General features: G+C 43.9%; 1 protein-coding gene across 1 annotated transcript; it reads left to right on the forward strand.

The window, feature by feature from the left end:
- The first annotated feature begins 490 nt into the window (after positions 1 to 490).
- pak6b (p21 protein (Cdc42/Rac)-activated kinase 6b) lies at positions 491 to 20,735 on the forward strand. The gene is made up of 10 exons (XM_070544517.1): positions 491 to 527; positions 5,196 to 5,241; positions 10,038 to 10,283; positions 13,000 to 13,578; positions 13,655 to 14,095; positions 14,189 to 14,322; positions 14,396 to 14,522; positions 17,263 to 17,388; positions 18,442 to 18,576; positions 18,930 to 20,735. The coding sequence occupies exons 3-10, from the start codon at positions 10,077 to 10,079 to the stop codon at positions 19,095 to 19,097; spliced, it is 1,917 nt and encodes a 638-aa protein (XP_070400618.1). The 5' UTR covers positions 491 to 527; positions 5,196 to 5,241; positions 10,038 to 10,076; the 3' UTR covers positions 19,098 to 20,735.
- The last annotated feature ends 2,023 nt before the right edge of the window (positions 20,736 to 22,758 follow it).

Below are 22,758 nucleotides of genomic sequence, written 5' to 3' on the forward strand. Positions count from 1 at the left end.
CATCTGTGTGGGATTATCCCAAATGTTCATTAAAGTGCTCCAGAAGTTCCGCAGGAGCTTCAGCCCAGCAGCAGGTGAGCCGCGGTTCAGGTGAGAGGAGGATGTTGAGTCATGTACTGCTGCGCCTGCGGGGCGAGCAGGCGTGCTGCAGCCTGCAGAGAAACCAACGCTCAGCCTTTTGTTTCTCCACCTGAGCTGCTGACGCCTGTTTTTACTCGCTTTAAACGTTTAAATGTGCAGATTCTCTCAGACCTGATAAATAAATCAGGTCGGATCTGGAGTCGGTCAGAAGAAACCCCAGAACTCTCCAGGTGAGAGCTGATGGGCAGCTTAATGCTGCTGGTCCCTGTTTGAGTCCAAGAAGCTGCTTTGAATTTAAAATGTTCAGTCAAACTAGGCTCCGCCTCCTCCCACCTGGGACAAGGTGAGAGGGGGTGGGTGATGTGGGGAGGGAGGGAGGAGAAAGACGCTGCAGAGAGAGTCGGAGGAGAACAGAAAGACCCAGCTTACTTGGACCTGGCAGCCAGGTGAGTTTCACCTGGAAGCAGCTGAGGTAACATCTGGCATACGGAGAGTTCTGTTCTAAAGGTTCTCTACTGGGTCGGGTTCCACGTGGGACTCTCCTGGGCTGTTTTGGTTCTGATCTGTTCAGAACCTTTAAGAACCAGGATCATGCTGAGGTTGTCTTTGGAATTCCGTAACCCACCGATCCAAGAACCTGGAATTCTGCTGAAGCTCTTGAGATAGTTCTGGTCTCAGGGTTCCTTATAGAACCTGTTCTGAGCGTCACACCTTGCTGTGTGTGTGTGTGTGTGTGTGTGGGGGGGGGGGGGGGGGCAGTAAGCTAATCTCTATGAATGGATGCTGGTGTGAAAGCGTAACTGATCTGAGGACAGCAACGTGTCGTCTGACCTGGTTCTGGTCCGCAGCTGGAGGTTTAGCGCTCATGCATCGACCCAGTTCTGTTACCCGGATCAGCTGATCTGCAGCTCATCTGACAGCTGATTGGCTCTTCCTTCTGGATCAGTTTGAAACCCAAATGGTTTTCTGAACTACCCAGCAGGACCCTTCTAGCGCCCCCCGGAGGTCACCTGATCAATTTTCTGGCTTCACTTTTCAGACGTTGATGGAAAACTCTGGTTTCAGCTCAGCTCTACAGTTAAACTCATCGTCTGCTGCCAAAGGTCAAAGGTGGACGATAATTCTTTATTTTGTATCATTTTCAGGACAAAAACAACATAATCCCCAGTTATGTGACTAAGATGGATTGAAGTCAGAGGGTTGGGATTGAACTGGTTGCAGATGCTCTGGAGGTCTTCTGGAGCTCTGGAGGTCTTCTGGACTCGTTTTCAGGACCTGATTTGTTTCTGACAGGTTCTTCAGACCTTCTGGATTCACCTCCAGTCTTTTCTCAGGCTTTGTTGTTGTTGTTGTGGAACCAGAGCCAATAAATGAGGACCAGCTGATGCTTGTTTACATTACATCCTGCTGCTTCCCGCCTCCCATCACGCCGTGATGATGTGAGCTCTGGACGATTCAGGACCACAGGGATCATCTGGGTCACCTGTGGTTTTAGGGAGCACCGGGTTAGGATTCTGAGTGTTGGACTCAGAGGTTCTCTGGGACTTTATGGGATTATTTCAGGTGTTTCTGCACCGGTTTCAAAGGGTTTTTGGGGTCCACACCTGGTTAATTTCCTGCTAGATTGGCTTTAGATGTGTTTTGGAGCTTTCTGGGGAACAGTTTGAACTAATTTTTGTCTTTAGATTCTGTCCTTTGGATTTTGACGAATCAGGTGGTCGAAGATCCAGTAATTCTCTGATTCTGTCTTTCATCCTGACTCTGACTGAATCTGGAGACTTGCGTTACCATACTTGGCACATCTGGACTCAGCCTAATATAATTTTTACTTGTGTGTGTGTGTGAGTCTGTGTGTGCGTGTGCTTGCATATGTTTGTAAATGTTTTTAACCTGTTATGGGAATCTGGGGTCATTTTGTAAAGCACTTTGAATCACACTTTGTTTGAAAAGCGCTTTAGAAATAAATTTGATTGATTGATTGATTGGAGCGTTCAGACACATCTCCAGCCTCTGACGGAGAACAGAAAGAACCTCTGGGTCCTCTTACTCATCAATCATCACTTAGAAGCCGTCAGGTCTGTCTGAAGTTTCTTCCTGCACCTTTAAGGCTGAAGGAACAGATCTGATCAGAAGTAGGACATTTTAATCTGTAGCCTCCATTAACCAGGTGGCCTCCTACAGTTGTGGGGGGTGGGAGGGGATTGACGCCTGGGCCACGGTACCCGGCCCGGTTTGCTGTCAGACCACAGAGTCATGGCGGAGCTGTCTGGTCATGTAGAGTTGGTTTCCTCAGGTATGCGTCACGCCCAGAAGACACACACCTGGTGTGCAGGTAACACACCAGAACTAATCAGAAGGCTCAGCACACGTCCTCATTAATCTGTGACCAGAAACCTGTAATTAAATATCTGATAGGTTTATCGTCTCGGCTCTAAATCTAAACCCTAAAAACACAAAGTGAAGTTTAAAACGCTCCACCTGCTTCGTCCGTTTCTGTCAGGAAACCTGCAAAGAAACCAAAGACTCGTTATTCATCTCTTCACAACTGGGTGACGGTGGCACAGGAGTTAAGTGCTCGCCCCGTAATCGGAAGGTTGCAGGTTCGAGCCCCGCTCAGTCTGTCACTGTCGTTGTGTCCTTGGGCAAGACACTTAACCCACCTTGCCTGCTGGTGGTGGTCGGAGGGACTGGTGGCGCCAGTGCTCGGCAGCCTCACCTCTGTCAGTGTGCCCCAGGGCAGCAGTGGCTACATCGTAGATCATCCTCACCAGTGTGTGAATGTGTGAATGACTGATTGTGTTGTAAAGCGCCTTGGGGGGTTCCAGGACTCTAGCAGGCGCTGTATCAAATACAGGCCGTTTACCATTCACCATTTATCTCATAGCTGGAGGTCAGATTTGATCCATCAGTTAAACGTCTCACCACTGATGGTCAACAGCTCCTCAGGATACAGATTAAGACTGAAAATAAAACAGGAAATGACCCAAACAGAAAAGTTCAGCTCCACAGAAACCAGAACCAAGCCTGGAGAACAAGAACCAATGTTTGCGATTTGAGGACGATAGAAAATGTGGTGTTAGTGACCTTAAAGGATTTAGTTGTTTTTTATGCGGAGGTGACAGGGTGAGTGTCACTGTGACCCGACTGATCACGCACCCTGAGGATGTCCCTTTGGCTGACTGGTTAGCGCGTGACTCTCACCCGGGAGTCTGGGGATCAAATCCCACCCGGGCCCTCGTCTCTCCACCTCGCCACAAGGAGCAGGGATCAAATTAGGGGGGAGCTAGGGGAGCCGGGCTCCCCCAGCAGCCCCAAACTGACATGCCCAGGGGGAGCCCCCCCCATCTCCCCCAAGGAGCTGACTAGCCACTGAGCTCCTGTTGGGGTGTTTCGTCTTCAGGATGGACCAGGTTCTGTCTGAGGGTGTTGTTGGGTTAAAGTTTACTGGGATGTTGTGTTTGGAGAAGATTCTTCTAGGTTTCTCTGAGGCTCCTGCCACGTATGGGATGATGGTGCCTTTGCACCTGCTGCCCTTTTCTTTGCTGGTTGCTGCTTTGGATGCTTTTCCAGACTTCTTTGTAGATTTCACCAAGGCCCGGTTAGGGTATCTGCAGTTCAGGAGAGCTTTCTTCATGTGTCTTCCTTCAGTCTTTGTGGGAACGTTCTCGGCCCGATGGTGTAAAGTCCTGATGACCGACAGATACTGGTCTGTGTGAGTTGGTTTCCTGTAGACTTCAATGCTGAGACTTCCATCTTGTTCAGGTTGCACAGCACAGTCCAAGAAGGGCAGCTGGTGGTTGTGGACATCCTCCCTGGTGAACTTGGTGTTCTTGTCCACGGCATTAATGCGCTCGGTGAATTCTTCTTCTTCCTTTGTGAGAATCTTGACCCATGTGTGGTCCACATACCTGAACCAGTGGTAGGACTTCGGTGCTCTTCCACGTCCTCTGTGTAAATGTTGGCAACGATTGTTAAACACCAACAGACAGCTACAGCTAAACTTGACTCTCCCTTATTCCAGTCAGAATGGACAAAGCTCCTCGGATGAGAAGCTAAATGTCTTCAAGAAACCAAAGAAGTCCAGTTGCCTTCACCTGAACCCTTTAGGATTGCTCAGAGACAGTTCTGCAGCATCCGACTGACTAAAACTGGGCTCTGATGGTGTGATCGTTCCTCTTGGAAGCTGAAACCAGGTGCTGTGATCCCACTCCAGTCATCTTCACCTGTCTGAGTCTTTAAGGTAGCAGAAGAACAAACCAAAAGGCACTTTTTTCTTTTTTTAGAGGGAACCTTTAATTGTTGAATAATCTGTCTTCTGATTGGTCGTCATCCACGTCTCCATAACAAACAGGAATGTCCAGCTGGGATAACTTCAGTTTGTGTGGGATGAATCTGGGACCAGGCAGAAAAATTGTGGTCTCCAGCTCATTCTGCTGCTCCGTGACCATCGGAGCCAGATCTTCACTCTGAGTGGTCCTTCAGACACACACGTGTTCGTAGTTTCTAATGATCTTCCTCAGCAGGACGGCTGTGCTCAGCCTTAGAGACGAGCTGAAGGGCTCCTTCATCCTGGAGAAGCTTGGACCAGTGCCGCTGCTCCTCCTCACTGAGTATGCTCTGGTCTCTGGAGGATCTGGTATCTGGACTAGAGCCAGAACTAGTTGGTTCTAGGGATTATAGGTGCTCTTTGGTTTTGGGAACGCCTTTGGATCCTCCAAGAAGAGATCTGGCTTTCCCTCCTGGACCTGGATCCAATGGGTGACACTGGAGGTTTTACTGCCTGAAAAAGGAGGTTTGGAACGTTCACTTCCTGTTCGAAGGTTGCGAGAAAGGAGGAGATGCAGCCTCCCCAGGAGGTATGATCTCTGAACAGAAAACCTGCAGCCCTCCAGTGAGGTCCAGCTCAGACCGGCTGGGTTCTGATCTTCATCACCTGAGTTTACCATCATAAACTGAGCTGGTGCTCCTCCTCCCTCTCCTGTTTGCTCAGTGGGAGTGGAGGAGGATGTAGAAAGATCTGATCCGGGCAGTCAGAGGAACAACAGACACGATGTAGGGTCTCCAGGAGGAGGAGTGCTGCAGCTCGGATTCATCAGGTCTGTGTTTGCTTCCAGGTCCAGGTGGAGAGAGCAGAACCGGACCGGACCAGTCCACCTGAGGGTGAGAAAAACGCATGCTTGCTTAAAATTTTCTTGGAGGAACAAATGATTTTCATTTCTCACCGATTGAAACAAGTTTGATATTTTCTAGCTGTTCGAGTTACTTTAAAAAAAACACAATTCAAAGGTCGTCTCCCCCCAAAAAGCCACACCTCCAGATTACAGGTACATGTGCTGGTCTGAGGGCAGTTTGATGGACGGGTTGAGATCCAATCATGAACAACGGGTCGTTCACAATGATTGGATGATTCACAGGATTGTACGTTTTATGTTTTCTTTTTGATTTAACGTTTGATTTGTTGGTTTTCATTGGTTTGTGGAGCGTTTGAAGCTGCAGGGGGCAAACGTTGTTCAGTCAGCCACCAAGTTCTCCCAGGCCTGATTGTTCATCACAGGTACACCTCACCTAGAGACTAAATGAGGAGACAAATCCAGAAAATCACATTGTCTCATTTTTAATGTATTCATTTGCAAATTATGTGAGTAATAAGTATTTGGTCTCCTACACACAAGCCATGTTTCTGCTCTCACAGACGCGTGACGTCTTCTGTAAGAGGCTCCTCCACTGGTTAGCTGTATTAATGACACTTGTTGGAACTGGTCATCAGTATGAAACACACCTGTCCACAACCTCAAACGCCCCCATGGCCACAGCCAAGGAGCTGCAGAGCTGCACCAGCTAGAAGACTGAACATGAAGGCAGCTTGGTGGGGGAGAAAGCAACTGTGGCAGTGACTATTAGAAAGTGGAAGACATACCAGACCACTGATGTTTTATTTATTTATTTTATATATGTATTTATTCACTTTAGACCATTTAAACAATTTAAAAACAAGGTGAAAATAACGAATTCAGAGAATATGAAGTCCTCTTTGGTCCATAAAGTGGGATAGGGAGAAGCTCAAAGTTTTTCCTCATCTCCTCTCTCAGCATTTTGTCCCTCCTTCTCAAAAACACCAATAAACAGGTACACGATGATTTTGTTTACCATGTAACTTACATGGTAAACAAAATCAAAATGGCAGTTGCAATGGCTTTGATTACCCTTCCTGCCAAACCTCAATGCCTCAAATCCGTTTTTCCGTTTCTAGTTTATGTTTATTCATTTGGCAGACGCTTTTATTCAAAGCGACTTACAATTTATAACCTATAGGGCATGTTGTGATCTGTGGGGGAAACCGGAGTACCCAGAGGAAACCCACGCATGCATGGGGAGAACAAGCAACTCCACGCAGAAAGGCCACAGCCGAGTTTCGAACCTGCAACCTTCGTGCTGCGAGGCAACAGTGCTAACCACTGCGCCACCATGCAGCCCTATACATTAATCATTTTCCAAGATTTTTCTTTTGTAATATTTTTAGAATTGTACAATTTTTTTGACATATTTTTATGTCAGTTTTATAACAGAAATGTATCAATCAATCAATCAATCAATCAATCAGTCAATCAATCAATCAATCAAAGCTTTATTTATAAAGTGCCGTCCGCGACCCTGTCAGGAAGCCCAAGGCGCTGAAAGTTACGTATGACGTTATTGGAACTTCTCCTGTATGTTGCAGTGGTGCCACTTCATTGGTTTTTTGGTCCAGGGCTTGTTTGAGACATGACAGGTCTTAAAGCCGACTGGGCTGCTTGGATCCAAACAGGTGAGACAGAATCACCCGGATATTTAAACTCATCCACTTGTTGTTGGTCAATGAAGACAGTGAAGTTGTCAGAAATCTTGCGTTTGATTGTAAACCACATGGAGACGGTTTAGCTGCAGTTAGGGTTAGGGTCTTTCATGAGTTAAGTTATTCTTGAACCAGCGAGACACCCCCACCATCTGTTCCTTCAGTAATTCTGCAGCCTGTTGGGGAGTCTTTGCGTTTTTAGATGACAGCATCATCAGCATACATTTGGCACCGGACACCTTTACAACTGTTGGGTAAGTCATTGATGTGCAGACAAAACAGTAATGCACCTAGGAAGGAACCTTGTGGAACTCCTTTTGTACAGTTTTTAATGCTGGATTTAGTTTCACTAACTTTGACACTTGGTTCTCTTTGTTTTAGATATGATCTAAACCAGTTAATATGATTTGCTGAGTTTATGTAGGAGCATCTTGTGATTCACTGTGTCAATGCTTTTTTCAGAAAACAGCTCTAACTGCGTTGTTTAACGATCTTTAATCCTTTATGTGAGATAGGTGGTGGCCAGTTTGGTTTAGTAACCTGAGCGAAACCCAAACTCTTCTGGAGGCAGTAGCTGATTTTTGTCCAGGAAACTGATTAGCTGCTCTGCTGCTGATTTTTCATTAACTTTGGATAAGGTCGGTAGAAGAGTGATGGTCTGTAGTTACTAACTGGCTCAGAGTCGCCAGATTTCAGAACTGGAGCTATGAGTTCTGTTTTGAAGTTGTCTGGAAATTCCCCTTTTGTAAAAGATAAGTTTATAAGGTGGGCAATGGGCATTGCTATCCCTGTGTTTCCTTATGTTCTGCATCTGGACCAAATAAGTCTTTTGCTTTTGCTCACTTTGGGGGTTGATGATGTCCTGGGTTTCACTCGCATCAATCCTGTGAGTTAAAGGGTCTGCTGACTCTGGCTGGCGTCTCCATGAGGGTTGGCGGTTTGAAATGAGACGCTAACGCTTCTGCTGAATGAATGAAGCAGCTGTTTAGAGCATTCACCATTGCTGTCCAGTCAGTTGTAATGTATCCGTTAATGTTCAATTGAGTCAGTCCTTCTGGTTTGAGTCTTTTTCATGGGACTGTTGATCTGAGACCAGCAAGCTTATCCTTACTGCTCCTTTTGGTAATCTTTTACATAGTGGCTTTAAGGTGCTTTTGTAAGTATTTCCTAAACCTCAATACAGTAATTGAGGTTTGGGTTGAATAAGTGAACGATACAATACACACACACACACACACACACACACACACGTGTGTGTGTGTGTGTGTGTGTATACAATACTTGAGGAGATATTTAACCAGCATAGCTTTTGTGACACCTCAACATTTATGTTCCAGTCTCTATTTAACTCTGCATTACTGATCATCCTTTTCACAGTTATATTGATTTCCCGATTCCCAAATCCTATATATTTAGTTTTGTCAACGTATTGGTAATCTATTTGTGTCTAACCATTGTTTCAGTTTAGTTAGTCCTTTCATGGCCACCTCTAGCAATTTTTAAAGTATCATGTCATTGTGAGCTTGTGTGTGTGTGTGTGTGTGTGTGTGTGTGTGTGTGTGTGTGTGTGTGTGTGTGTGTGTGTGTGTGTGTGTGTGTGTGTGTGTGTGTGTGTGTGTGTGTGTGTGTGTGTGTGTGTGTGTGCGCGCAACAGCATTTTTTGCAGTTATCAAACAGGAAGTGGGGGTGGAGTAAGACTCTGGTAGGGATGACTTGCTCTTTAAGCCAGTACACGTGCAGGTCCGTTCTGGATAATCCGGAAGAACACTTGGAGAATGTCACATGGTCAGATGAAACCAGAATTAAACGCTTTAGTAAAAACTCTACTCATCATGTTTGGAGGAGGAAGAATGCTGAATTGCATCCAAAGAACAGCATACCTACTGTAAATCATGAGGGTGGAAACATCATGCATTGGGCTGTTTTTCTGCAGAGGGACCAGGACGACTGATCCGTGTAGAGGAAGAATGACGGGGTCATGTATCATCAATTTTGGAGTGAAAACCTCCTTCCATCAGCAAGGCCGTTGAAGATGAAGCATGGCTTGGTCTTTCAACATGACGATGATCCAAACACACGGGTATCATCGGGTAAAGATGGAGTGGCTTTGTAAAGAATTTCAAAGTCCTAGATCTCAATCCCACAAAAAACATCTTTGGAGGGAGTTGAAAGTCTGTGTTGCCCAGCAACAGCCTCAAAACATCACTGCTCTATAGAGAAGCAGGGAAGAATGGGCCAAAATACCAGAAACAGTGTGTGAAAACCTTGTGAAGACGTACAGAAAACATTTAACCTCGTCATTGCCAACGAAGGGGATATAACAAAGTACAGAGATGGACTTCTTTTGTTACTGACTAAATACTTATTTTCCTCCATGATGTGCAAAGAAATTCTTTAAAAGTCAGACAATGTGATTTTCTAGACTATTTTCTCTTCTCGTCTCTCGTAGTTGAGGTATACCTATGATGAAAATGACAGGCCTCATCTTTTTAAGTGGGACTACTTGCACAGTAGGTGGCTGACTGTTTACTTTTTGTGTACTGTGGCATAATTCTGCACAAAAACATCTCAGACCGCACTTTTAAATCCATATTCGTCTTTTGTGACCCATCCACTTCTAATTCCCAAAACTGCTGAGGAACAGTTAAACAAAAGGTTTTTAAATTACTGTCAAACCTGTCTGACCGAATTCTCGCTAATCCTGGATCAGCTGAGGTGTGATTGGGTAGCTTCAGACCAGAAACGTGCTGCTGGAGGCATGTGACTGAAACAAAAACAAGGTTATTGGTCAGAAAATCCATTTTCTTCTTCTTTGTGTTTAAGAAATAACTGAGTTTAAAATCAAGTTTCACAACTGAAACAGCTTCTTGTGACTGCAGATTAGACAGGTGATATTCTCACCTGGGCTGGATTGTTGACAGAGGAGGAGGAGGTCATGTGACAGCTCAGGTGAGTCACCTGAGCAGGAAAGGGAGCTGTCAGTGTTCGGATTCTCACAGTGTGTCTGTGTGTGTTTTCAGTGTTTAGTTTGTTCATTTCTGCGTCTTCCATCATGTCTCAGAGGGATCGACAACATCAACATTCCTTGTCCAATCAGAATGCTGCTTCCTCCTGTTTCCCCCAGGTCTCCTTTCTCGGTTGCTGCCGCTGTGTTGCCGTGACAATGTTCCGCCGCAGGAAAAAGAAGCACCGGCTGGAGATCTCAGCACCGCAGAACTTCCAGCACCGGGTCCACACATCGATCGACGTCTCCACTGGTCAGTACGTGGGTCTGCCGCCGCAGTGGCAGAGCATCATTGAAACGCTGAAGAGGCCACGCCCCCTCATCGACCCCTCTAGGATCACCAACATTGAACTTAAACCCAGAAAGGTCAGAGGTCAACTTATGGCTGTCATGTTTGTGTCTATTTTCACACTCCTGAGGACAAAATAGAAAAATCTCAAAAATGTGAGTTTACATAGAGGTTAGGGAAAGAGGCGGGGGGCTGATGAGCCACTAGCAGTAGCTTTAACATTTCTGTTAATCTTGTTTCTCTTCACACTTCTCACTTGGTTTTTTATTTATTTATTTTTTCCCGTGTCCTGTCCGGCTGTGAAGCAAACAGAACTGATGTCTGAATGCTGGTGACAAGCCTTGCAGATTTACTCTCAGGTGGAGCATCAAAGCGTCTGCTTTCAATGTCACGCCCGATACTTAAAACTTTACTGTTATTGTTATTGGAATGCTTTCTACATTCGACCAGACATGGAGACAGAGGTGAAAGAGAAAGGAAGAGACAACAGGAGGGGGGCTCCCACAAAAAATAAACAACCAATGATGAACAAGAGTCTGTTTCTAGACCTGCAGAAAAAGAGAATAACAACACACAACAATACAACAGGAGCAAACTATCATTGCATCAACCTGATGAGGAAATATAAAATCAACATTGTTTTACTGAACAATCACACAATAATAACTCCAATCAGTGCCAACCACTGATGAGCCACAGGCAGCAGCTTTAACATTTCTTCGCACCTCTCACTCAGTTTGAAAAACAATACAGATTTATGCAAAGCGGTTGTTGAAAAAGAACCTCTCCAGAAAAGTTCTTGTTAAATTAGATTTCTCTGTGAGTGAGTCGACCCAGCGGTGGTAGAGAAACCCAGAGTTTCCTGTAAATGTGGTACTCCTTTACGCTCAGGTGTTTCGCTGTTTTGTGTAACAACACAATACGACAACAACAGTAACAACAGATTTATGTATCCAAACCAACACATCTGCTGTTTACATTAAAGACAACCCAGAGGCCAGTCTGATCTTCATAAGACTGTCCAACAACGGATGTCTTCAGTCAGAGGCTTCTTCAGTTTCGCTGCAACACTGACCGCTACTGGAGATCCTTCCTGCCAACAGCCATCGTGAAATACAATAACTCTTTGAAGACTTGATTATTATTCTGAGCTACTACAGGTCCTTCTAAAAAAATTAGCATATTGTGATAAAGTTCATTATTGTCTGTAATGTACTGATAAACATTAGACTTTCATATATATTAGACTCATTACACACAACTGAAGTAGTTCAAGCCTTTCATTGTTTCTAATATTGATGATTTTGGCGTACAGCTCATGAAAACCCAAAATTCCTATCTCAAAAAATTAGCATATCATGAAAAGGTTCTCTAAACGAGCTATTAACCTAATCATCTGAATCAACTAATTAGTTCTAAGCACCTGCAAAAGATTCCTGAGGCTTTTAAAAAACTCTCAGCCTGGTTCATTACTCAAAACCGCAATCATGGGTAAGACTGCCAACCTGACTGCTGTCCAGAAGGCCATCATTGACACCCTCAGTGGGAAGTCTGTGGGAAGGAACAAGTGTGGCAGAAAACGCTGCACAACGAGAAGAGGTGACCGGACCCTGAGGAAGATTGTGGAGAAGGACCGATTCCAGACCTTGGTGGACCTGCTGAAGGAGTGGACTGAGTCTGGAGTGGAAACATCCAGAGCCACCGTGTACAGGCGTGGGCAGGAAATGGGCTACAGGTGCCGCATTCCCCAGGTCAAGCCACTTTTGAACCAGAAACAGCGGCAGAAGCGCCTGACCTGGGCTACGGAGAAGCAGCACTGGACTGTTGCTCAGTGGTCTAAAGTACTTTTTTTTCGGATGAAAGCAAATTTTGCATGTCATTCGGAAATCAAGGTGCCAGAGTCCGGAGGAAGACTGGGCTGAGGGAAATGCCAAAATGCCTGAAGTTCAGTGTCAAGTACCCACAGTCAGTGATGGTCTGGGGTGCCATGTCAGCTGCTGGTGTTGGTCCACTGTGTTTTATCAAGGGCGGGGTCAACACAGCTAGCTATCAGGAGATTTTGGAGAACTTCATGCTTCCATCTACTGAAAAGCGTTATGGAGATGAAGATTTCATTTTTCAGCACGACCTGGCACCTGCTCACAGTGCCAAAACCACTGGTAAATGGTTTACTGACCATGGTATTACTGTGCTCAACTGGCCTGCCAACTCTCCTGACCTGAACCCCGGAAAGAACCTGTGGGATATTGTGAAGAGAAAGTTGAGAGACGCAAGACCCAACACTCTGGATGAGCTTAAGGCCGCTATCGAAGCATCCTGGGCCTCCATAACACCTCAGCAGTACCACAGGCAGATTGTGTCCATGCCACGCCGCATTGAAGCAGTCATTTCTGCTAAAGGATTTCCGACCAAGTATTGAGTGCATAACTGAACATAATTATTTGAAGGTTGACCTTTTTGTATTAAAAACACATTTCTTTTATTGGTCGGATGAAATATTCTAATTTTTTTAGATAGGAATTTTGGGTTTTCATGAGCTGTACGCCAGAATCATCAATATTAGAAACAATAAAAGCCTTGAACTACTTCAGATGTGTGTAATGAATCTAATATATATGAAAGTCTAATGCTTATCAGTACATTACAGAAAATAATGAATTTTATAACAATATGCTAATTTTTTGAGAAGGACCTGTACAGCAATCAATTTCCCTCTGGGATTAATAAAGTATTTTTAAATTGAATTGAATCACATGACTCCTGACTTGAGCCAGTTTGTATTTCTGTCTCCAGACGATTGTTCGCGGCAGCTTCGTCGGTCACGATGACTACATCAGCCAGGTCATCGCTGACATGAGCCGCGTGACTGTCACAAGCTCCAACTCTCTACGGCGCAGCAGCCCATCGGCACGGAAACGGGCCCAGTCCATGGGCAGGCTGGGAGAACTGCCAGAAGATGGGTCGTACAATTATGAGAAGATCAGCGGCGGCCGTGGCAGCGGCAGCGGGAAGGCCGGTAGGAGTCCCACATACTGGCAGGACCGCATCCGACAGGTGCGAAGTGAGAGCGGCAGCCCCAAAGTCAACAGGGCTATGCAGAGAACTCAGTCCAGCTCCCAGGTGAGCTCTCTGCCTGAGGCCACACCCCTTGTGTCGGAGACACCTCACTGGACAGTTGATGTGGGTGAACATGGTATTCAAGGTGATGGGGCGGGGCAAAGGCAGAGGCCATTTTCCTGCCTCTACAACATACAGACTTCAGAGAGCAGCAAGCCTCAAGCCAGACTTCGACCAGGTGTGACTCACCTGCCTGACCTACTGTCGTCCTCCAGAGAAACTCCCAGAAGGCCCCAGTCCTCCTACGACCTGCGGGTGAGGCTCCAGACACACTTACATCTTCACCTTTAAATTTAAGCTTGACTGATGCATCTTCTTCTGTGGTCCCCAGGTGCCCTCCTCCCACCCTCTGCTGCCCCTGCCCAATGGCACCAGCAGTCCTCTCATCACAGGTAGAGCTTTCCCTCCACCCTCACCTCATCCCTTTTCCAGCATCAGTGTTTCTGGAAACTCTGCATCCACGCCGATCCACAACAGCCTCTTGAGGCTTCGCCCCTCCCACGCCAGCTCCGCGGCCGCTGCCCCCTCATCCCCATCTCAAACCACACCCAAGGTAGCTCCTCAGAAGATAACTCATGAGCAGTTCAAGGCAGCGCTGCAGATGGTTGTGGACCAGGGTGACCCCAGGATGACCTTAGAGAACTTTGTGAAGATCGGGGAGGGGTCCACCGGTGTGGTGTGCATCGCCCGGGAGAGGCTCACCGGGCGTCAGGTGGCGGTGAAGATGATGGATCTGAGGAAGCAGCAGCGCCGAGAGCTGCTCTTTAACGAGGTAGATAGATCGACTGAAACCCACATGAGAAAAATAAACCGTTTTCTGTTCATTAGAGCTGTTTTAGTAATGAGTGTGATGATTTAACACAAGGTGGTGATCATGAGGGACTACCAGCACCCGAATGTGGTAGAAATGTTCCGCAGCGCTCTGGTGATGGACGAGCTGTGGGTCATCATGGAGTACCTGCAGGGTGGCGCCCTGACTCACATCATTGGTGAAACCAGGTGAGCAGTAAATCTTTGAGGTGTGTTTTCAGGTGGAATTTCGTAGATTGACATTTTGTTGTGGTATTTTCAGGTTGAACGAGGAGCAGATAGCGACAGTGTCTGAGGGCGTTCTGCGGGCGCTGTCCTACCTCCACTCACAGGGTGTCATCCACCGAGACATCAAGAGTGACTCTATCCTGCTCACGTTGGACGGCAGGGTAATCCTCTTGTTCTTCTGTTTCTGTGAGAGCGTCCACATCCCAAATCTGAGATCAATCAAAAAGAACAAGTTTGTGCTTTAAATTAAATTCTGAAACACAAATTAGTGAGCCGTTTGTTTTACCCTTCCAAACCAATAGAAAAAAAGTTGATCTTTTTTCAGTTTTCAATTGTTTCGATCAGGGCCAATAAAGGTAAATAATAAAGTATAAATAATAAGGACATGTATTAATGTTCATGTTTATTTAGCAGATGCTTTTGTCTTATTTAGCTTTTGGGCTTTTGTCCAAAGCCACTTACAGGTGATAATGAAGCAGCAGGTTGCCCTTGAGGCTAACAACAAACACTAATCAGGGAAGTGAACATGGAGTGGACAGTAGAGAGGGGGGACGGGTGCAGGGAGGGTCCTAGTTTAGAAGATGCTCTCTGAAGAGCAGGGTCTTCAGGAGTCTCTTGAGAATCGACAAGGAAGCCCCTGTTCTGGTAGTGCTTGGTAGGTCATTCCACATCTGAGGAATGACACATGAATAGAGTCTGGATTGTCCTGAACGTGGTGTAGGCACCGCTAGCCGACGATCCTTCGTTGACCGAAGCGGTCGAGCCGTGTTGTAAGCCTTTACAAGAGGATTCAGGTAGATGGGAGCCGTACCATCCAGGACTTTGTATGCTAGTGTTAGCAATCTGAATTTGATGCGTGCTGCTAGCGGTAGCCGATGGAGCTCAATGAACAGAAGGGTGATGTGCTCTTTTAGGCTGACTGAAGACCAGATGCACCTCTGCATTCTGGACCATTTGAAGAGGTCTCACAGTTCAGGCTGGAAGACCAGTGAGAAGGGCGTTGCAGTGGTCGAGTCGGGTGCTGGGTGTCGTTGGCGTAACAGTGGTGGGAGAAGCCATGTGATTGTATGATCTCATCCAGTGAAGTGGGTATTAATATGTTTTATATTATGTGTGATATGATATATCCATCCATTCATCCATTCTCTTCCGCTTATCTGGAGTCGGGTCACGGGGGCAGTAGCCTAAATCGAGAGGCCCAGACTTCCCTCTCCCCAGCCACTTGGGCCAGCTCTTCTGGGGAATCCCAAGGTGTTCCCTAGCCAGGTGAGAGACATTGTCCCTCCAGCGTGTCCTGGGTCTACCTTTAGGTCTCTTTCTGGTTGGACGTGCCCAGAAAACCTCACCAGGAAGACGTCCAGGAGGCATCCTGACCAGATGCCCGAGCCACCTCAACTGGCTCCTCTTGGTGTGGAGGAGCAGCGGGTCTACTCCCAGCCCCTCCCGGATGACCTAGCTTCTCACCCTATCTCTAAGGGAGAGCCCAGCCACCCTGCGGAGAAAACTCATTTCGGCCGCTTGTATACGTGATCTCGTTCTTTCGGTCACTACCCAAAGCTCGTGAGCATAGGTGAGGGTAGGAACGTAGATTGACCGGTAAATCAAGAGCTTCACCTTCTGGCTCAGCTCTCTCTTCACCACGACAGACTTGTACAACGCCCGCATCACTGCAGATGCAGCACCAATCCACCTATCGATTTCACGCTCCATCTTCCCCTCACTCGTGAACAAGACCCCGAGCTACTTAAACTCCTCCACTTGGAGCAGGACCTCGTCCCTGACCTGGAGAAGGCATTCTACCCTTTTCAGACCATGATGTAATACAATCTGATATAACATAACCTATAGTAATGATATTATAACAAAAAATAATGTAAGGAAATAATAAAATACATTTTCTTCAAACTGCATACTTTTTTTTTTTTAGAATTTTTTTATTTATTTAAAAAATATACCATAAATGAATATTCCAAAAACTCCATGTTCAGCCTGCCAATTACAGTATTTACTTATCAAGAGAGTAAAATTACATCATGGGACTTCTCACACTATATATATATATATATATATATATATATATATATATATATATATATATATATATATATATATATATATATATATATATAAATAAACACACATTCCTGTTTCTGTGGCCTTGTGAGGACTCTGAGATTGCTCCTTAGAGCAGGGACATTTAGAAAACTGCTTTTTCATGATTTAATGAAAATCAAAACATTTTTTTGGTTTTGCTGAACTCCCCAAAGCGTTTAGCTATGGAATACTAAAAACTCAGGCAGTATCTCACTGCTGCAAATCACAAACAACATTCCCCTCGAGTTTTTCAAAATGTCTTAAAACCATTTGTGAGAATTCTTCCATTTTTTTGCATGACTCACAGCAGCTAGATTTCACATCACTGGAGTTCTGAAAATATTCAGCTAATTAGTTCAGTTGAAAACATATTTTTACAAACATTTGAAGCAGATCTTTGTTTCGTTTCAGAAAATGAAATGTGAGAGAACTTTGACTTGACCTAAAGACAGATGACATGAGGAGTAATTACCAACATTACCAGCAACAAAAGAAATAATAAGGAAACTTTGTGACTAAATTCCAATCAGAAAATGTGCAATTTGTTCTAGCTCATACCACCCACAACACTCTCAACAAAACATAATTTAAAAAGTTTTTAACAGAACATTTGCATGTTTTCTTGTAGCTTTGCACCTCTAACCAACAGTTGCAGACCAGTGGTCATGACTTGATTTCTTCCAAATATGAAACATTTTAACCACTACAGGAGATGCTTGAGGCATAAAGCAAAGAAACAAATGAGAGAAAATTTGATTTACGACATTTTTTAACACCTGTTTTCTCGCTCCTTCTACCTCGCTACAGATAAAGCTGTCGGACTTTGGTTTCTGTGCTCAGATCAGTAAAGATGTCCCGAAAAGGAAATCTTTGGTTGGAACTCCATACTGGATGGCTCCTGAGGTCATCTCCAAAGTGCCGTACAGCACAGAGGTGAGAACCCTACGCTGGTCAGGGTGACTGTCCAGGCAACATGTTAAAAATATCTCCTGAGCTTGCTCCTATTTTTAGTTTCGAGTTAATGAAGCTTGGTCAGAAGCTACATTTTGGATAAAATTATGAGACAAATAATTATTAAAAAATGTAAAAAAACGCATGCAGCTAATTTATTTAGTTATTGGCAGAATATCTTTGGTTTCATGTTTTTAATGAGCATCAATTATGTTTTTAACATGGGATTTAAATATATATTTAACCTTCTGAGACCTGAACTTATATTTGGGGTGATTTAAAAGAAAAAACACTTCTAGCAATTACAGATTAGTCCACTCTCATAAATGTGAAAAATAAAAAATAAAACAAGATTTTTGACAAACTTCTGAAAATAAAGAAGACAAAATTTAAGTCAATAATACGTGTCTCTAAATAACAAAGTTAAAGGTCTAAGTTGAAGGAAATAAAATATTATAGCAAAAAGTTAAAGCCTACTTATGTCGACACGGGGGCTTAGGAGGACAAATAAAGGCCTGTATTTGTAAAAGCGCCCTCTAGGGTCCTAGAACCACCCAAGGTGCTTTACAACTCAATCAGTCATTCACATGCTGGTGGTGATGAGCTTCAATGTAGCTACAGCTGCCCTGGGCTCACTGGCAGAGACAATGCTGCCATAAACAGGCACCACTGGTCCCTCTGACCACCACCAGCAGGTAAGGTGGGTTAGTGTCTTGCTCAAAGACACAGCAACTGCAACAGACTGACCGGGGCTTGAACCTGTAACCTTTCGGGGCAGACACTTAACTCCCCCTCCCATTGTCGTTAGTACACTGGTAATAAAACATGGCATGCTTCAATATGTAAGTAAGGGTTTGTGTAGGATGTGTGAGTACTTTCTGAAAATGTTATTATTTATTTCCAATTTCCTACTTTGGAATGTTATCATAGATTTTTGACAAAAATCATTTCTACTCTGTCATACAGTTTAACTCTGTTTCAATTTTACATTTTAAGCTGAAAAAGAACATGTCAGATGTGCCCTGTGTCTCTTAGGTGGACATCTGGTCTCTTGGCATCATGGTGGTGGAGATGGTTGACGGTGAGCCTCCATATTTCAATGAAACACCAATCTGTGCCATGAAGAGGTTACGAGACGAAGTGGCGCCGAGTGTAAAGAACGTTCAGAGAGTGAGACAAAACACCAACAAACATTCTTGCATTTGTACCCTTCTGAGACCCTCAGAAAGTACCTGCTGAATGGGGACAATTCATATTTTCTAAAGGCATTCTGTCAATTGCAAGAGAAACTGTAAATACAAAATAAATCTCAAAATTAATATCACTGTTAAATTTTTACAGTATTATTACCTGAAATCTACAGGATTAATGTATAAAAGCTCAGTTAAAGTTAATCAATAACTCAACTGAAAATTAAACAAGAATGTGTGATGCTGCAAGCTAGCAGTTAGCTCTGTGAAGTTACCAGCACATGTTCATGCTACATTCAGGTAGTAGCTAATTGCATCACTGTCTGGGTTCAGGTGTCTCCAGTACTGAAGGACTTCCTGGGTTGCATGTTAACCCGTGACACGCTGCAGCGCAGCAGTGCAGATCACCTGCTGGAGCATCCCTTCCTGCTGCAGGCTGGAGCGCCGCGCTGCCTAGTACCACTGGTAGAGCAGTACCGTAAGCGGATGTCTCTCTGCTGACCAGCTCACACTCACCTGGATTCATACCTGAGCTTCATCTGAGTTCCTGCCAGGAATCATACCTGAGAATTTCCTGAGCATCACAGAGGATCGTGCCAAAGATACATCATATTTGTGACTCACCTGGAATAATGCAGGAAACATTTCTGGAGTATCCTGGTGGATCATGTCCAAGATTCACCTCTGAGTGGTTGGACTCACCTGAGACCTTAAATCTGAAATTGAGTTTTTTCTCCCGACTCATCTAAGATCATCTCTCTGACCCTCCTGTGTTTAGACCTGAGACTTGATTGGGGTAAAATCTGATACTCTCCTGGGATTAAAGATTAAAGATCCCTATTGTTGTCACAAACACTGGTGAGGTGAAAATTGCACTCTGCATTTGTTCCATCCCTGTGGGGAGCTGTGAGCTGCCACTGTGGCTGTTCTTGGTAACTATTTGGTGGTTTAACCACCCCCAATCCAACCCTTTAAAACTGTGTGTCATTTGGTCCCATTTTTATAAAGTCTTTGGTATGACCCAACCAGGATTTGAACTCCAGTCTCTCAGTTCCAGGGCAAACACTCTACCACTAGGCCACTGGCTTCAGGCACCTGGATATCTAACAGATTCACCTGAGTGCATCCTTGGGATGCACTTGGGTTATACCTGAGATTACTGCTGAGAATCATCCAGGATCATACCAGATATTTAATTAGGTTTACTCCTGAAACTCACCTGCAATCATCTCTTCGACTCACTTTGGAATTTGTATCTTACTTGAAATTATACTCAAACTTTGTGTTTTGGACTCACCTGGATTCCTGGTCACCTCGAACTCAGGTTTCAAATTTAGTTGGGAATATTTCTGAGACTCACCCGAGTTTACCTTTTAGACTCACCTGGTACTATGTGTAAAATTGGCCTATATTCTCACTGCTGGTTTCCTAAGCTCCTCCCATCCCTGCTACCTGTCAGAGCTCTATCAGCCATACAGGTGAGTAAACTCAGTCCGTGAGAGCTGTGAACTTTGACCTATTTCAGCTGACTGCTCTCTTTAACCCGAAACAGACGATTTTACCTGTGAACACACCTGTCAGTGTAGACGACGATGCCACCATAACAAAAGCACACAGTTAGACTCGTGTGTTCAGCTGTCACCTGCATGCTGTTGGACACTGAACTGCAGAATTGGAGCTTTTATGTATTTAAGTTTATGTTTTTATTTTTATAGTTTGAATAAAAACATTTCAGAGAGAAATATTAAGGAGAAAAATAAAAAAACAGGAAAAAAAAACTTGCTTATTTTTACTTTATTTACATTTCACGTTAAACTAAATAATGAGCTAATTTTATTAATAATTACTTTTATTCAGATAAGGAAAGTACTTTTTTTTATTAGTTTATTAAACACAGAGGGGTCATTTTAGAATGAGAACAGAAAAAGTTAAACTAAATCAAAGCCAGAATAAAACAGAAAAGCAGAAATACCTCTTTATTTTCTCATTCTTTTCCCATAAACATTATTCATTTCCTTTTCTGATCAGTGTTGAAAGTTTTTCCTTGTTTTTTTTTTAAATAAGAATTATTTGGGAAACTTGCACTTGTTCACAACACTTTGCTGTATGTGAGTATTTAAAAATAAAATGTAAAAGTACTTTTGCTTTTTGATATTTTCATGTTAATTTTGACCATTTTTATTTGCTGATTTATTGTTTGTTTTTCTGTATAGAGATGAATGCAGAATATAAATACCTATTATGTAGAATAACTAAAGATCAACAATACTCATATTTTGTACATATTTACAGAGGTCTATGTAGTCTTTTAAGTTGTACTCAGGGGGAAAAAAGCTCCGGTGCACCTGTTTCAGGGTCTAGAAATGAGCCAGATCAGAAAAGAGCTTCAGACGGCCAGATCTGGAGTCTTATTTCCTGACATCTCTCCTCTGATTGGCCAGCGGCAACACGACTCTACAACTGAATGTTTGCTCTGCAACGTTGACGTTTTATTTCCACAACTACCACAAGCCTGGAGGAGTTCTGCTGTGTGGTGGAGTTGCTAATACTAACAGTTAGCTTCTACTAGCTGAGATGTTCTCTGCTGATTCCTGGACGCTAAACCAACAACAGCCTTCCCCGTCGTGAGTCAAGATGGATGAATCCATTAATGTTAAGTGACATAGATCTGTCAGCTTTGGTACGTTCTTGCTGTGTTTGACTTCTAATTCTATTTTTTGGTTCTTTTTTAAAACACAGAAAAGGTTTCTCTTTACCTTTCTTTTTTTTTTTTAGTTATTTTGCCAGTTCTATGCTATTTTTGCAGTGTTGATCTGTGTTACCTATAACGGGCTGATGATTTCCCCACACAAAGCTCATGGGTATGCAACCTTTCACAATACAAACTAACAGAAGCAGACAAAAGCATATTAAAAAAAGGTTTAAACTTTGCAGTAACACCAAAGAAAATACCAAATGATGAATTTGTTGTAGCAACAGAAATAGCATGTCAACAGATCACAGATGAGGGAAAGAAAGCAGAACTAAGAAATAACGTAGTTGGGATATTAAGAACAGCAAAATTCAACACAGCAATATTACAAAAGAAGAACAATCAGCCATGACAGCATTATCCAAAAATGAACAGATAATTATTCTACCGGCAGGCAAAGGAAGAACCAAAGTGGTAATGGACAAAGAAAAATATAAACAACAGATGAAACAGATGCTAGAGGACAAAAATACATACAAAATACTTAAAAAAAGATCCAACAGAAAGCATTAAGAAAACATGAAAAAAAATACTGAAGCCATTACAAGAAAAACGCAAATTAACAGAAAAAATGTAAAAACACTGGATTCCAACAGCAAACATGATACCAAGAATCTACGGAACTCCAAAAATACACAAACAAAACACCCACTTAGACCAATACAGCATAGGTACACCAACATACAACATGGCTAAAGAAATCAGCAAAATCATCAGTCCGTTATTGAGTAACACAGATCAACATTGCAAAAATAGCATAGAACTGGCAAAAGAACTAAAAAAAAGCAAGGTAAAGAGAAACATTTTCTGTGTTTTAAAAAAGAACCAAAAATGGAAGTAGATCTGTCAGGATTTCCTAATCCTAGAGTTTCACCATCTGTTTTCTATCAGATTCTGGTCTCACTTCCTGTTCAGCTGCTCTAAGCTAAGAATGGATGCTTCGTGCACACATAGAGGAATTCAAAGTCAAGAGGACGATCTGATGGATGGTCAGGATCCAGTCATTAAGAATGGGGTGTTTACGATGACTGGATAAAAAAATAAATAAACATTTAATGTATTTGTTGCCACTGGCACATGACAAGGATTTCAAACTAAATAGTAAAAATACCATCCACTGCACCTCTCAGGTAATGGTGAATTTACAATGGTCTAATGGCTGTTACAGTAACAAATGAGTCACTACTCCACCTTCAGGTTGTGACTCTGCAGCACAGCGAGATCCAGGACAGGGAGGGATGTCAGCTGCAACCTCTCGAGGGTGGCGGGGGCTTTTCTGGTCGCAGTCTCCCTGGGGTTCCTGTATTCTGGGCCAGCTCCTGGATCTCTGGGATTTGGAGCTCCCTCCGTCTCCTGCACATCTTTAGGGGGCGGATCTGTGGTCCCTCACACTCTCTATTAGACGCTCCT

Source organism: Nothobranchius furzeri, chromosome 2 (assembly GCF_043380555.1).
Source record: "Nothobranchius furzeri strain GRZ-AD chromosome 2, NfurGRZ-RIMD1, whole genome shotgun sequence".
In the NCBI taxonomy this organism is placed as follows: domain Eukaryota; kingdom Metazoa; phylum Chordata; class Actinopteri; order Cyprinodontiformes; family Nothobranchiidae; genus Nothobranchius; species Nothobranchius furzeri.